Source organism: Ipomoea triloba, chromosome 2 (genome assembly GCF_003576645.1).
Source record: "Ipomoea triloba cultivar NCNSP0323 chromosome 2, ASM357664v1".
Lineage (NCBI taxonomy): Eukaryota > Viridiplantae > Streptophyta > Magnoliopsida > Solanales > Convolvulaceae > Ipomoea > Ipomoea triloba.
In genome coordinates, this window is record NC_044917.1 from 10,887,691 (window position 1) to 10,904,881 (window position 17,191).

At 36.9% G+C, this 17,191-nt stretch overlaps 2 protein-coding genes and 1 non-coding gene across 3 annotated transcripts; 2 read left to right on the forward strand and 1 right to left on the reverse strand.

The window, feature by feature from the left end:
* Window positions 1–9,888: 9,888 nt before the first annotated feature.
* Window positions 9,889–9,959, forward strand: TRNAG-GCC. The gene has a single exon. It is a non-coding gene; the product is annotated as a tRNA-Gly (tRNA).
* A 1,390-nt stretch (window positions 9,960–11,349) lies between these two features.
* On the forward strand, window positions 11,350–15,437 carry LOC116011196 (poly(A)-specific ribonuclease PARN). Its single transcript, XM_031250729.1, has 7 exons — window positions 11,350–11,809; window positions 12,303–12,433; window positions 12,791–13,119; window positions 13,271–13,387; window positions 13,940–14,066; window positions 14,153–14,423; window positions 14,588–15,437. Exons 1-7 carry the CDS (start codon window positions 11,448–11,450, stop codon window positions 15,294–15,296), a joined length of 2,046 nt encoding a protein of 681 aa, XP_031106589.1. The 5' UTR covers window positions 11,350–11,447; the 3' UTR covers window positions 15,297–15,437.
* A 126-nt stretch (window positions 15,438–15,563) lies between these two features.
* LOC116010742 (early nodulin-like protein 1) lies at window positions 15,564–16,382 on the reverse strand. The gene is made up of 2 exons (XM_031250256.1): window positions 16,175–16,382; window positions 15,564–16,054 (listed from the first exon to the last, which is right to left on the reverse strand). Exons 1-2 carry the CDS (start codon window positions 16,380–16,382, stop codon window positions 15,666–15,668), a joined length of 597 nt encoding a protein of 198 aa, XP_031106116.1. The 3' UTR covers window positions 15,564–15,665.
* Between the last annotated feature and the right edge of the window lie 809 nt (window positions 16,383–17,191).

The window sequence follows — 17,191 nt, forward strand, 5'->3', positions numbered from 1 at the left end:
TGACTCCGGAGTTAAACAATATGAAATGAAACAATTTCAATTTCTGAAATTCAAATTTTTCAAATAAATATTGAAATATGAATATAGATTATTGATATTATGTTTCCGAAGGGATCTTGCTAAGACTTCTTCAGAAAAATCTTTACCCCAGCTATCTAATCTATAATACTAATTTATCTAGAATTCTTTATATATAGAAATAGAATTTATATATAGAAATATAAATAGAGAAAACTTATAGATCATGATGTCTACACATCAACCGAACCAATAATAGAACCTATGACTATTCATGATTCCATAATTGAATCAAGTCCATACCGGTTCCAAATTAAAGTTATAGGAATGTTATGGTAAAACTTCGTTTGAAACGATGTGGTAGAAAGCAACGTGCGACTTGAAGGCCACGATCCGTTGTGGATTGTTACATCCACCATTTGATATAGGAATGAAGATGCTCTTGGCTCGACATCATTTGTTCTGTTCCACGAGAACCCTTGTTGGGTTTTCATGGAAATAGTTCATGATGAAGCTCGAGTAGTTAGTTTTTTTTGGGGGGGCAGGGATCTAGGGTTAATGCCAATCAATAAATTGGAACAACTTCGTAAACATATCTTCGATATAGAAAGAATCCAATTCGAGGAAGTTTCCAAAAAGTTATTAGACTTGATCAAACTTTTTCGATCCGAAGTGTATCATGCGGGAATCCACCGTCTGTAGGATTCTTTGGTAGAAAGAAATAAAAAAAGGTATGTTGCTGCCATTTTGAAAGGAAAGTCTTAAGAAACACCGAAGTAATGTCTAAACCCAATGATTCAAAACAAACTATCAAAGGATCCCAGAACAAGCAAACGCCGTTTTAATTGTCTCAATCACTGGATCAGACGGAAGAATCAAAATTCATTTGATTTTAAACGAGACAAGCATAAGGGGAGGAAAGACCGCTCAAGAAATGAAATTTTCGAAAACTTTTTATTTGAGAATTATCCAATTTGAGTTATGAGAGTAGGAATGATTTATTTTTCATTTTTATGATTATGAAGGAAGAAGCAAAAAATTAAATCAAAGTCTAATTGATTTTTTGTTCTAATTTAGAAATTTCATACATAGGCAAAACCTCAAATCCTTCATTTTTCTCGAGCCGTACGAGGAGAAAACTTCCTATACGTTTCTAGGGGGGGTGTTGCTCGTCTACATCTATCCCAATGAGCCGTCTATCGAATCGTTGCAATTGATGTTCGATCCCGAAGAGAAGGAAAAGATCTTCGGAAATTGGGTTTTTATGATCCCATAAGGAATCAAACTTATTTAAATGTTCCGGCTATTCTATATTTCCTCGAAAAAGGTGCTCAACCTACAGGAACTGTTCAGGATATTTTGAAGAGGTCGGGGGTTCCACCGTGACTGTTCAGGAGACCAATCCAAGATGGTTAAATAAGGAGTTAGTGGCAGATTAAAGTGCTGTTAGTGGAGAGGAGGTTACAAGGCCAAAATTGAATGCCATTAATCCTTTCCTCTACTATATATTTCTAGGTTGAGCAGCAGATTTATAACAACAAGACGAAAGTCAGTTTTCCTCCTCGAAACTCTGCTCCTCCTTCGTTCTAGCCACCTGTGTTCATCCCACGTTCTCGTTCGCCGGATCCAAGTTTGTGTGCTCAAACGGCGGATCGTAGTACGTTTTATACTGGGAAACCTAGACCGCAACGCTCCAGCACCCCGGGAGGCAGTAAATAAGGTTTTAAGGACAGAGGCAACTCGACTCGTACTTACAACTACCCCAAAAGTCCGTTTTCCCCGTTCCTTGTATTCCAGGTTTATCGAACCTTTGTTGTAGGTTTAAATTCCTGGAATTTTGTGGAATTCCTTGTAATATTTGTTTTAGTGGTTTTTCCTATTTCGTCCATTTTCTTGGGTATTTCGAGAATTGTTTCCCAACAATCTTAAAACCTTATATATCCTTTTCTATTCTCGAATACCACGGAGAAATGGAAAATCCAGCTCTTTCTTTGTTTGCTAACGGGGACGAGAACGGTAACGATGTTGTTGTGAACAACAAAGGAGGGAACGGCAACGTTGTTACACATTCCCAAGCACCGGTGAATGTTGGTTCACAGAACGGTGTAGGCATCACGGGAAATGTTCCTACGATGCAGGTACCTTCGGTACCAAATGGATCGGCTAATAGCCATGGAAGATCCAGTGGTGTGATTACTACATGGTCCGAGGACTGTGGTAGTGTGACCAATGACTTCGATCATAATCAAGGGAAGGTTAAGCGAAAGCTTAAACCTGAACTAGTTTATGTGAGGAAGGTGAATGGTCATTACGATGCAAACCGTCATCCTGGTGAAAAGGTTGAAGACAACTTTGCTAGGATTAATGGGTACGGTGGATGGTTGGACGAGTGAAGGTCACAACCGAATTCCGATGTGCTGTGATGAGACCACCCCGAGGGAGTGGACTGCTGAACAAGTGGAACAAGGCACACGGTGTGATGGACTACTACGAGATAGGGATTAGGAAGTTTTATTTCCAATGTAATCTCCTATCTAGTTGAATTTATTCGAATAAATTTGTAGTAGTATCCATGTAATATTTTTATTGCTTTAAAAATATGTATGTTCCATTGAGAAGTATTGAATCACGATATACATGCATATTATTTTGTGAAATAATTTTGATGTATGATTCAATATGTTATATGCTTTGTGCATATGTAGCATTTGTTTGAGAAAGGCTAATATGGTTAATGACCAACAAGAAATGTAACTTGTGTGTTGCATGGTTGAAATCACGTAATGAACCTCGGTTCTAGATTTCATGGGAAATCAATTGTCAAAAATTGAAATAACCTTATAATCGTTAGCACTTCGACTTAATTGTTTCGAATATTTTTAAGTGATATTCTTAATGCGATTGTAATGGTTTGATTCAACTAGTTGGAATTCTGGTTGATTTGATCTCGTTAATTGTGTTATAATTAACTTGATCAGAAATTCCTAATTTTACTAGTGTGAAATTAATTTGAGACAAATGATGAAATGTTGGGTCAATAATCTGTTGAATTGAGCTTAAGTGCTAATGTTGTAGCACTAACGGAAACGCTCAATTCGTTGCTATTTATTTAGCAATTCGGTACGCTATAGTACATATTTACATTTGTTCTAAAGCTTAATCGCTTAACGAAAAATGTATTTAGTACTGGGTAAGTGGGTTTGATACACCACTAACGTACCAACGTAATAGTGTTTCGTACAATAACGGACTAGTGTATTATTAGCGCTTTAAGGGCTAATTGAATTCACTAGGATAGTGCACTACGGCACTAACGTCAAAATGGCTTGTTTAATACCAAGATTAATCTATTAGTTAAGGCACGAATTGTAGTGCTTAACGGGATTAAAGATGGAATTAAAGCTCAAGCTAGTGGGCGTTGAAATGGTTGTCACAATCATTTGAGACGAAAGCATATGGAAGAATGTTAGTCTTCCGGGAAGAGGTAATTCAATCACCTCTCGTGGGGTTTAACTGCACCTTGCAGAAGGTTGCTACCCCTCCACCTCTCGTGATCGTTAGGGGCAGTTTGACACTGCCTATACCTTGCGAGAAGAGGTTGGTTATTGCTTTCAAAACCGTTGTTGCGGTATATTATTCTTTATAAGAATAAAGTGAAAACCAATTTAATTGTCGTATTAATGCGGTTTAAAGGCGATCGATGTGGTGAACAAGAAACACCTTCGGGTGATCTCTATGTTGTTATTATACTTGAGAGTATAATGTGGATTCACCTCAATCAAACGATGCTACCGAACACGATTATCAATACGTTGATATGTTCGGGCCTACCTCAAGAATGTGGGGGTGAGGCAATTGTCTTTTGGACAAGCAAAAACCTTTTACGAAAGTTCCCTACAAAGTAACTCGATAAGGTTCCTTACGAGTGTGGATAGGTTTGAGCTATCCCGTTGATACTTGAAATGTGGGGGTGGCTTGCCAAATGTGTTTGTTCTTAGTACTCAAAGTCCACGTCTCGGACGTACGTAAGAATATAACGAATCAGAAATTCATCGTTCGTAGAAGATGGTTTTTCTGTGAAGGTCAATTGAAGGACCTAAAACCCGAACTCATAGCTAGACGTAGCTAATGAGTAATGATTTGGAAAATCCTATTATCCAGATTTTCTGACTTACATGTTAGAATGCGATATCCACAATCTAACTTGTTAACTAGAAAATGGAATGGATTTGGTAAGGATTGAAAAATCATGTGGTTCGATTTTCTGACATACTTGTTAGAATGCGATATGCATAGTCTAACTTGTTTACTAGAAAATGGATCAGGTTTTCTAACACGGCTTGTTAGAAAATAAAGCCTCGTATGGATGTAGAAATTGTGCTTTCTACGGATGTCCATGAGAAGTAAAATAAGTTTACCTCTCGTGATTGGACAAAGTCACCTCTCGTGACCGGCCAAGCTATTAAGGAAATAATTCTGAACATTACGGAATTAACTTTAAGTTAAATCNAATTCTGAACATTACGGAATTAACTTTAAGTTAAATCCAATACATTTTCTAAGAATTAATCTCCTGATTAGTGGTAGTTGGTTCGAAGGGTGCAATTTGGTCTTGTACCAAAAAGAGGCTATAATGTGAAGTAGATTCTATCTTAGAGAATCATACTTCGGAACTGGTTGCTCTTCCTCCGGGTTGTAAAACCTTTGGATCCTAGGTGGATCATCGGGTTGGAAGATAAAATCAGTTAATTTCATTGAAGTATAAGGACAGGCTAGTAATCGAAGATTACTTGCGAGTGCCTTAATTACTTTAATGTGTATTCTCTCGTGTGAGAATAATAATCCATAAGGATGACACTCTCCTTAACCACTGCGTGGGATTTGGAAGTTCATCAAATGGATGAACCACTATCTTTATAAACAAGGAACGGCCTAAGGGTTCTGTTGGTTCCTCGCTATGAAAGAAAGTGTGTAACTTGGTAAAATCCTTGTATGGTAAAAACAATAAGCCTGAAATATTGGCATGTGATGTTTCGATCATACAATGATAAACCAACGAGTTTAGTATAAACAAAGTAACAAATGTCTATGGTATACGATAGATAGTGACGTTGCTATGCGTTTATACACGATAAACTCATCGTGGGTAGAAAATAATCGAGTGACCAAGTCTACCAGAATCATGTTAAATTGGAAATTTGACGTGAAAGATATGATATTGGCGGATTTAAATCTTCGGGATTAAAATCATGAGAAGACCTGATGGTCTCGTGTGAAGCCAATCTCACTGTGTTGATTAATTCCTTGCAAAAGGATGATAATCAAGTGGCTTGGACAACGTTAGATACTAACTATCCAAAATCACAAAGATTGTACTTCTCGATGAGAATACACTCCGATTATTGGTAAGTTCAATTGTATCTAAGTGTTGTATTTGGCCAAATATTGCCTTGCGGTTTATAAACTCTGTAGTAATACGAGTAGCCCTAGTGCTACGCACTAGAAGGCAATACTGGAAAATTATGAGATACCTTTGGTATACTTATGATTTTGGACTGCACTACGTGTGATATCCAGCCATACTTGGAAAGTATAGCACCTTAACCGGATATCTAAATGACGTTGAGTCCGTGAGAGGCTACATGGTTGATGTGAGCCGGGATAGTCAGTCAAAAAGTGGAAATTCTCGTGAAAGCTAGATCCGTGTTGAAATCTACGCTGAAAACCTTAGGACACATGTGTCTCGAGAGGTTGAATGGTAATGCCATTCTTGTTGAGAATGTTCCCGAGTTGGAAAACTCATACCTCCAATGTTATTGTTTTGCGATAGTCAATCCAAAAATTGGTTGAGTATGGAGTTGTATGGTAGTCTAGACTTATAAGTCGTAGACATAATACCATTAAACAATTTCTCGCAACGGGAGTTGTCTCTGTTGATTATAAGGTCAGAGGACAACGTAGCGGCCGCTAACCTAAAGGGTAACCTTTGGTTGTTGAGAAATTGATATGAGGAATGGGTCTATAGCCCTTGGTATATAAAAATTCCATAGTGGATACCCAACCTAGCTGGCACCTAGGTTCAATGGGACAACTAAATTATGGAATGAGCGCGTCACTGTGGGGGTCTCCGATCCCTACCACTCCTCGTTAAAACAGTGACTCCCGATCGAGGCTAGCACATTAGTGCTTTAATGATTCGATTGTTGAATTGGTTTGTGCTAAGTGCGCAAAGTCAATTAACATGTGTTGAGTTACAGGAAACTCGAGAAAGAATCACCTATGTGAGAGAGAAGTGTGGGTCGCTTCAAAGGAGAATTGAACTGGGCTCAATTCTTTAGAAACTCTTGCAGAACCAGGCAGGTGTCCCACGACCAAAATGGGCACAGTCATGAGAACAGGACGTGGTTGGAAGGTTCCTGTGTGAGATTTGTCAATGTCTACACAAATGGCAGTCGGTTCAAAGACATCGCGTTCTACCGTACAGCTAGTAGGGTATATAGATCTCACAAGGCAAGGTTCAAAGGGTTAAACCTACCTCTGCTATGCAGGAATCAACCGTTGAACACAGTTGTTTCCGTTTTCCAAAATTATCCCGAAAACAATTTTCATTCATGTGGGGGATTGTTGGAAAAAATGGCAATAAATGGCATTTTAAGTGGCCATTTTGTGGTATAAATATATGTAGGATCCACATTCGATTTGGGTCGGGTCAAAGTGGATTCGGATTCTTCGTAGTGAGACGAAGAGATCGATATATTATACGCTCAAAATGGATAATGGGTAAATGAGAAATTGGTTCTCAAAGTAGACCCATTGAGATGGAAAATTGTGGGAAAAGCTTTACAGCACGTTTGGTTCACGGAATGAATTTGGAGGGAATAGGAATGTTATTCTATAGGGAATGGAATAGGTAAGGAATACAACAGGAATTGTATTATATTGTTTGGTTCGTTGAAGGAATAGACTTTAGGAATTGTATTTCAACGTTTGGTTGGTTGAAGGAATAGAAATGGAATATATGTTTAAAAGACATAAATACCCTTATACAAAATATATTATTATTATTATTATTATTGCATAAATTTTTTTATAAAATATTATTCTAGAGTAATTACAATATTAAAAGAATGATCTATAAATTATGAAACAAAATATATTCATAAAATAACAAAATTTTTTAAACAACATTTAATAATATTCAGAAGAATAAATTATGAAGTTTTCAAGAAGTTTGTTTGAGATGGATGTCTCTCCTTATTTCAAGGAGTCTTCCTGCAACAAAAGATCAGATATTCAAGAGTCCTAATATTACTATTTGCTCAAGAATAAATAATATTAAGTATAACATATATTAATAATTAGTCTTTTCTTGCTGTTTGAAACATAGTATGTGGTTAACATACGAATATTTATTTTCTTAGTTTTTTTTATTGCTTTTTGTTTGAGGTTGAGGACAAAGGTTACGTTCCTGGTGGCTACCTTTCGCAAATAGGATTGCATCCAGAAATTATAATGTTACGGCGATTCCCTGCCAAATCTCTCCCAAACCTTCGTCGATTCCTTGCAGCATGATGGATGCAGATGGCATGGATGGTCCTTAACGTATTGTTGATTGGCGGCCTGCAGATTTTTCGTGAGACAGTGTTGCGAGTTTCCGGCGAATCGATGAGGCTAACAATGAAACAGATGGTGGCGTTGGCAAAGAGAAAGAAAGAGAGAAAAATAACAGTTTGGGTTAAACAAAGGATAAAATAGGAAATAAAATATAAAAGTTATTCCTGAGAACTCAGGAATAGGTTAATACCAGGGGCAGCCAATAATAGCTATTCCTCCGGTAGGGGGAATGGGCCATTCCTAGGAACAATATTCCTGGGAATAAAAGTGTTTAGCAAACGAAGGAATAGACCTATTACTGGGAATGCTATGCCATTTCAAGCCTATTCCGTGAACCAAACGTGCCATTAAGGAAAAGCATTTGTCCCACATTGGTTTGGGAAGAAGATTTCACCCACTATATATACAAGAGGCTTTCTTAAGCTCATTGACTTGTATGGCATAGATGCTCTCTCTCGCGCGCAGGGGGGTGCAAATCAAATCCCAAAATGAGTTCGAAAGGCTTGAACTCGTGTGCGCCGGCACCTGCGGGCTAAGTTATGCCAAAACTCCGAGCTATTTTTCCATACCACTGCCTGCGACCTCTCGAAGGTGCGCAGCAGCGCGCGAGACGTGGTCTCGCGGCATAGCCGAGCCGCAGCGCTCGAGACATCAATGTCTCGAGGCTGGGCAGGGTCGAGACATAAGTGATGTCTCGACTTCGAGACATCAGTCTCGCGCCTGGGTTCGAGACATCAGCGATGTCTCGCGCACTGCCAGCGCGCGAGACATGCGATGTCTCGAACGATAGTTGCGTCGCGATAGTAGCGCGCGTTAGCGGTATCTCTCGATGTCTCGCGGACGGCGTACTGTGCGCAACTAAAGTAACCTCTCGGAGGCTATAATCTGGAACGACCTTTCTCCTTCCACCGTGACTGTTCAGGAGACCAATCCAAGATGTTATAGAATTTATTTCGTATTTATTCTAATAATAACATCTAGGATTAAACTCTTGTTAGTGGTGGTTAAATAGGGAGTTAGTGGCAGATTAAAGTGCTGTTAGTGGAGAGGAGGTTACAAGGCCAGAATTGAATGCCATGTTGAATGCCATTAATCCTTTCCTCTACTATATATTTCCAGGTTGAGCAGGAGATTTATAACAACAAAACGAAAATCAGTTTTCCTCCTCGAAACTCTGCTCCTCCTTCGTTCTAGCCACCTGTGTTCATCCCACGTTCTCGTTCGCCGGATCCAAGTTCGTGTGCTCAAACGGCGGATCGTAGTACGTTTTATCCTGGGAAACCTAGACCGCAACGCTCCAGCACCCCGGGAGGCGGTAAATAAGGTTTTAAGGACAGAGGCAACTCGACTCGTACTTACAACTACCCCAAAAGTCCGTTCTCCCCATCCCTTGTATTCCAGGTTTATCGAACCTTTGCTGTAGGTTTAAATTGTTACAAACCATGCATCAGCAGACCATGCATCCGCAGAGGAGGAACATGAACGTGGCAAGAGAATCGTAAGACCACCTAGCAAACTGAAGGACTATATTTGCTCCTAAATTGTCTAGTTCTGACAAATTCTTATTCTGCTTTCAACTTTATTAGATTACATGTGGTTAAGTAATAATGTAGGCTTCTTGGTAGGAATTCATTAGTTATGTGTGCTGTATAAATGGCGTTTTTGACAGCAAAGTGATTATCAAAGAAATAACATCGTTTCCTTCCTCTAAACTTTGGTTCTCTCTTCTCCCTAACCCTTTTCTTGTCTGGAGGCATTCCATCCTCTAAAGTGGAAAACCTTGCTACCTACATTCCCTCCTTAACATAAATTCCTGGAATTTTGTGGAATTCCTTGTAATATTTGTTTTAGTGGTTTTTTCCTATTTCGTCCATTTTCTTGGGTATTTCGAGAATTGTTTCCCAACATCTCATAGATGAAATAAAAAATTAAAAATTAAAATTCAATAAACATGAAATCTTCCGAGAGAAAAAAAATGCTAAAGATGATATAATTTTATGTTTTGAACAAATTAAAATATCAAAACTATATTGAAAACTTAACAGCAAACATATTCCACCCTATCAATAAGATTAATAATTAATTGAAAACTAATCAAAATAACTTCTAAAACTGATGACCAATACTATGGCAATCCAATCATTTTCAATTTTAACCTTTTTGAAAATTTATTTATTGAACAATCTGTAACATTAGCATCGTAATCTATATTCACCACTATATAACTATTTGAAATTCAGTGACTTAAAACGAGAAGCACCAGTGGTCTAGTGGTAGAATAGTACCCTGCCACGGTACAGACCCGGGTTCGATTCCCCGCTGGTGCATTCTGTGTTGCAATGACGGAAGCTGAGACCTTGTGGTGATTTGGTTCTCCACAGCTTGTCTGAACTTAATCGGACGACCATCAGCGCCTCTGAGCTTTTTTTTTTTTCTTTTTTTTCTTTTTTTTTCCTTTGGTGGACTATTTTCACATAATTAATAAAATCTCCTTATTATGTTTTTTTTTTTTTTAATACTATTGACGATGTTTAACATTTTTATCTTCAAATTATTTTATAGTACAATTAATATTTAATGTATTATGGATGTTCTTTTTTTTCTTTTTTTTTTCCTTTGGTGGACTATTTTCACATAATTAATAAAATCTCCTTATTATGTTTTTTTTTTTTAATACTATTGACGATGTTTAACATTTTTATCTTCAAATTATTTTATAGTACAATTAATATTTAATGTATTATGGATGTATAAATATGATGTAATCTTTTTTTTTTCCTTCCTTTGGTGGACTATTTCCACATAATTAGTAAAATCTCCCGCTATGTTTAACATTTTTATCTTCAAATTATTTTATAATAAAATTAATATTTTTTTTGAAGAATAAAATTAATATTTAATGTATTATTATGGATGTATAAATATGATGTAATCAATCATATTTTGTTACGTTATTAAAAAGGTAAATTTGATCTCTTTTTTTTTTTTTTTTTGTGAATAAAATTGTTAAAATTAATAGTAAAAAGAGAGAGATTTAAAAATCCAATAAAGTTAAACTAAAAAATGTATATCATTTTATCCTCTAATTCTCTCGCATATATCCCTACCAACTATACACCCACATCTCAAATGTGACTAATAATACAGTCAATCTAGTAGTGTCCTACAAGGCTACAACATATATTACCACATATAACAAAGATATTATAACAATGAGATATGGCAAAACATGAGAAAGATTGTTAGCAAAATAAGTAAAAAAATTTCAAATCAAAAACCCCTTCAAGTGAAAATCGGTCACACTCGCACATCAAAATTGCATAACACAAGACACACACATATTTTATATTTACTTTAGTTCAAGTGCATAATCAATATTCTTTTATGGTACAAAATTGCATAACATAAGATACAAAAATGTATAATATAAGACACAAAAATACATAACACAAGGTACAAAAACGCATGTTATATTTATTTTATTTAAGGTACAGAATTATATAACGTGAGACACATAAATGCATAACACAAAACACATGTACATGTTTTTCAGTAAAAAAAAAAATCTGTAATATAAATTGAACAGCAAACCGTCACTATAAAATTTAGAATTTAAAACTACATTGTTTATAACTAGGGTCTGCAGTATCCTAGTCCACGGTATAAGGATGGTAGAAATATACTCTTAGCAGGCTAGAAAATGGATTGGGCTAATTTGTTCAGTCCATTTGCTGCAACTCTTATTTCTTCTTCTTCCCCAGATAACATAATCACGCTTTTGACGAGCCGAGCATGAAGAAGAAGAAGAAGAGAGGATGAAGAAACAGTGGATGATTAGGGCTTTATCTAAGGCCCTAATCTCAGCTCCTCACGCGGGGCTCACCTCCTTCTCCCGCGCTCTTTGCTCTTCGGCCTTCTCTCTCAAGAATGTTACAAGCTCCAACTTCGAATCGGCGCTCGAAGATTTGCGTGGCCTCATCAAGGCCGCCGACTTCGTCGCCATCGACTTGGAAATGACCGGAGTTACCAGCGCCCCCTGGAGAGAGTCATTCGACCTTGACCGCTACGACATTCGCTACCTCAAAGTCAAGGACTCCGCCGAGAAGTTCGCCGTCGTTCAGTTCGGCGTTTGCCCCTTCCGATGGGACTCTGTCCAACACTTCTTCATTGCTCATCCGTATGTCACTGTGATTTCTACTGCTACCGTTCAATTTCTTTTCTTATTAATTGCAGTACATGATGAGTTCATTTGTATTATTATTCCATTTTTTCAGTAAAGAAAAAAAAAAAGTAAAATGGGAAAATTATTGCAATAGAAATGTAGCAAGTTTTTAAGTTAAGATGCTAAGAAATTTTTTTTTTTTTGGGGGGTGTAATTTAATGTATTGTTTCAAGACATTTTGATAGGAAGCTAAATGTCAGTTTAAACAACATGAATTTTCAAAGAAAGGAGTAATCTTTTCTTTTTAAAAAATTAAGAAAGGATTGGAAACCTTTGCATCATTTCAGAAAAGCTGAAGGATAGAATAGAAAGCAGCATCCTCTGTCTAGAAAGATGCTTATGTAAAGAATTGCAGAATTAGAATGAAAAAAGTTTGTTTCTGCTTGCCTTTTGACAAAATTGATGTTTTGACTAGAGAATTACTAAACTCTAATTCTCTCTTTCTCAGACACAACTTTTACATATTTCCTCGGCAAGAAATTCCAGGAAATGACCAATCTTATGAGTTCTTATGCCAGACAACGTCACTCGATTTCTTGGCCAAGTACCAGTTTGATTTTAATACATGCATAAGTGAAGGTATTTACTGCTCTCTCAAACATGTTTGTACTCTCTTTACACAATCCCAGTGAATGATTTTGCAAGATTAGATCAGTTACTAGTTGACTTGGTCAGTTACAATATATTTTTCAATTAACACCAGATACTGGATAATTTATTAGTATATTCTAATAGAGAAGGTTTAGTTCCTTTAGGGCATACTAAGAAGTCTATTGTTCCCTTCTTTACTTTGAGGTGGGGCCGGTGACTGTAGGACACTGGAGTATATATCTTTAGATTATGTGAAATTAGTAAGCTCTAGATTTTGCTGAATTATATTTGCAATAACCCAAATTGTTGCTAATTTTTGAGATGTTGTCGTTTCTATGATATCAGGGATCTCGTATTTATCCAGAAACCAAGAAACAATAGCATTGGAACGCTTAAATTCTATCTACACGGATGAATCTTCTGATTCGTTGTCCAGCTTAAAGGAAGTTGGAGACTTGCAATATGCTAGGATGGCAGATGTTCTATTTGCTGAGCGAATGAAAATCAAGATCCGTGATTGGCGTGATGGGCTGTTACAGGATAGGAATAGTAGTTCCGAATTCCAACAGACTCCAAATAATTCAGACCAGAGATTTCAGACAATTTTCTTCAAAATGCGCCCAGCCGTTGTGCTTAGTGGATTTACTTCTCACCAGAAAAAGTTGATCCAATTGGTAACTTTTTCAGTTGGATTTAAAATCTGTTCATTTATAACCAAGACAATGATGATTACGAATTTGGGCAAATATTTTTTTCAAAGTCTTGAGTTCTATACTAGTTTGATTGAATGTGTTCTGTACTTTTGATGACTAGTGAATTGTGTAGGTCACAGAAAAGCATTTCAAAGATCTTGCATTTGTTCGTGTCACTGATGATGAAACTCTGTGTCCACAGCAATTGGTTGTTTATATAGATTCCGAAGATGACAGGGATTTGCTTATGGTATGACCCAATCTTGATCCTATATGTTGAATCGAGATGCTTTATGCTATCAACAGTTTCTGTATGACTAATCTTTAGAAAAATATGTGTGTCAGTGTGCTGTGCGTGTATATATGTACATAGACATGTATGTGTATACATATATACATATGTATAGCTGTATAAGTATGGCGGAGTTAAAGGTTCACCCCTTGACGACTTGACCATTAGGCCACAGTTTCAAAGCTTTGAAACAAACTTTTTTCTTATGAATTATGATGTGGGAGCTCTGTGTACTAGTTTGACTTTTTTTTTTTTACACTGACAATAAGAGCTAAAGTTATTTTTTTTGTGATGATTTTTACTTCAAATCATTCTCATCTTCACCATGGTTTTTATTTCTTCAAACTGTTGAAATATTAATTATTTTATAATATCAAGTCACCTTGAACCCTAGAATTTTTCTCAAGTATGAAGAAGCTAAAAATGGTCATGCAGAGAAATTATATCTTTGTCTGGTGAGTTTCTTGAGCATTATCTAATCAAATCTATTTGTATCTTGATATTTTGTAGAAGGAAGTAAAGGACTGCATTCTTAAAGAAGGACAAAGGAAAGTAAAAGCTGCTGTGGGGTTTCGAAATGTTATTGATCTCCTTTCCTCTGAGAAGAAACTGGTTGTTGGTCACAACTGCTTTCTTGGTAAAATGATCCTCGAGTTATAAGTACTGCTATTGTTATTATTGTTGGTGTACATTGACCATTATAGCTTTGTTTCTATTATACAGACTTTGCTCATATACATAACAAATTCATTGGCCCACTCCCTTGGACTGCTGAAGAATATGCCACGTCTCTCCAAAACTACTTTCCACACATAATTGACACAAAAGTACTCTTGAACGCAAATGATTCTTTTCAGTCTCCGATGAAGAAAAGCAGCACTTCATTATCTAAAGCATTTGCTTCTCTTTGTCCTGGAATTGCATCGGGTGTTAAAGGCTATAGTTTGGCTGATAAATTTCACGTTAAGGTGGAGGTTCAAGTGGATGAGAAGAGGTTTGCTTCCCCAATACATATATTTTACTCGTTCTCTCTGGAATTCCTTTCTGCTTGAATGCCCGGTTACCAATAGCAACTCGTATTCTGATTGTTATCTTGTCTTTCCCTATTGATACTAAAAGATATAATGCTTCTTCTGTAACTAAACTTCATATTCCCAGGTCCTTGAACTGGAACTCTGGGGCAAAACATGAGGCCGGCTATGATGCATTTATGACAGGATGCGTATTTGCTCAAGCATGCAGTCATCTGGGAGTTGATTTCAAGACGAATTCACCCCCACTTGGCCTAGCTGACGAAAAGAAACTTCAAAATTACATGAATCTTCTCTATCTTAGTTGGGTTAGCGGAGACATCATTGATCTGAGAACTGGAAAGCGGAATACAGACAGTTCGGCCTCTAGCAATCTCAAAAGTCAGTCCGGGGAAATTCTGTTTAAAAACATTGTTCTGTTGTGGGGCTTACCATCTAATCTAAAACCATCTGACATTAGAGATTGCATATCAAGAGTTTTTGGTCACAATTCAGCTCCTTCCATCTACTTCATAGATAAAACTTCTGCCTTTGTTCAGTTCAGCAAAACAGAAATGGCTACCGCATTCCTTGACACGATCGAAACTTTAGGGAGGAGCAATGATCCAATATCAGTTTTGCATCCTCTCTCGAGACTTCTCGAGGGTGGTTGCACACATGCTGCAAACTATGAAGTATACAGACAAATTTGCAGTTCATCCCTTTCGAAAGTCTTATTTGCAGATCAGGCCGAAGCCATACGAACCAAAGGAGTATGTGAAGTTTCAAAGGCTAATAGAGAAGAGGAAATGATAGAAGATGAAAAACACACAACTTTTGCCCAGAGCTGTATATAATCCCTAATCCCTCCTTTGTTTTTTAATAGAATTTTTTGTTTTCATTCTAAGATATGTTATACTTGATTTGAAACTCTGTACAATGTAAAAGGTTGGAGAACAACAAGATTTGGTACCTAAATCATGTTCTTTGTTCTGTCATTCTTGGCTTCTCAAAGCTAGAATCAATCCCACAATTGCATAAGAAACTGAAATTTATTATCATCAATAAAACAAAGCACCAACACAAAGATTCATTGTTCAATATGAAATGCCCTAGAAAGAAAAACTACCCAGAAAGAATTGAATGAACTATGAAGCCAAAGTGCCACATAAAAATGTCTGAAACAAACTAAAGAACAACACCAACCAAACAAAACTGAACCTACACTACATGAGCAAATAGAGAAACACCAGAACTCCTCCCAGGGCAGTAATGAAGTAAGAAGCAACAGAGAGCTTGGAAGTAGAATTGTGCCCCGGGGGCGGTCCTAAGTTGTGGGGGTCCCATTCATCGCCACCCCGGGCTGCTGCAGGGCCTGGGGAGGGTGCAGGCCCTGCAGCAGACACAGCCTCAGACGGGTGCAGCACACGGACAATCAGTTTCTGGCCAGCATTGCAGTGGCCTCGCCTCCCGCTAATGAAGAAAAACAAACCAGAGCGCCTGAACTCGAAAACTGTCTCCCCATCATCAAATTTCACAACTGGATTTGAAACATCACAGTTTGTATAATCAGCATAGCTCACTTCCAGCACAGAGTCATCTTGGTACTTGAAATCTTGACCCAAAAAAAAAAAAAAACACAAAACAAAACAAAACAAAAAAAAAACATCAGCAACATTAAACATAGTATTTTGTCTTATGTCAAATGTCTTAGCTTAGATATATAGAAACTGACAAAGGGTATCTCCAATTCGAAACCGGTTTTGAATTGCCCATTCGTTGTAAGTCTCGGACTCGTTCCCAGTAGGTTTTGCCCAACCATTTTCGCCGCCAACCTCAAACTGGAAGGAAGAAACCGGGACAGCAGCCATGGAAGTCAGGAGAAGGGTGGTGAAGAGAGCTTTCTCAATTAGTGTGGGGAAACCTGATGCGAGAAAAGCCATTTTTTTCTCTTCTGGGTTGTGAAGATCTTTGGAGTGTGAAGAGCAATGTAATGTAGTAAAGGAATGAGAGATATGAGGTGAGTTTATATAGATGGAGAAAAGAGGGAAGTGGAAAGCGTATTCCATGGCAGTTATGTTAGTTATTTTGCAGAAGGTGGGGAGAATGGGGGGAGTGGGATCAGTCAGTTATTTAACCTTTTTGACTCTGTCAATTTGTCCTGAAAGTCAAACTTCAAAGGCACTAGTCAACTTGCTTCTCGAGTAGTTGTTATTATTATTATTATTATTATTATTATTATTATTATTATGTGGAATATATAGTCTATATAGATATTTTATTTCTATATTTAATGCTAATTTGATGATAACACATCTTTATATTAATAATATTTACCATCTTCTATTAAATTGGCTATGTGCACACATATATCTTCATCTCCTTATTTGCTCTCTTGATGAGGTCTACATGCTTTCTTGATTAACTAAGAAAATCTTTAGTACCCTTAGTAAATATCTCTATCTGATCTAAGTTATGCTTGGATATAATATGAACGATTTTATTCACAAGACTCGAATTTAAAATTTTTCTTAAAAAAATTAATTTTCTCAAATTAGTGGTGTATCTATATTGTATTGTGCATGCACACTATTAGATTATAAAATTGACACCCATTTATGAGTAGTTTTTTTGCACACACATATTCAACTCTATCGTATTTTGGTAAAAAAAATTCCATACTTTTCTTTAAAGATTGCTAAATAATGGTTTCTTTGTCAAGTCCTCTCTATTGTTTTGTTAGAATCTCATA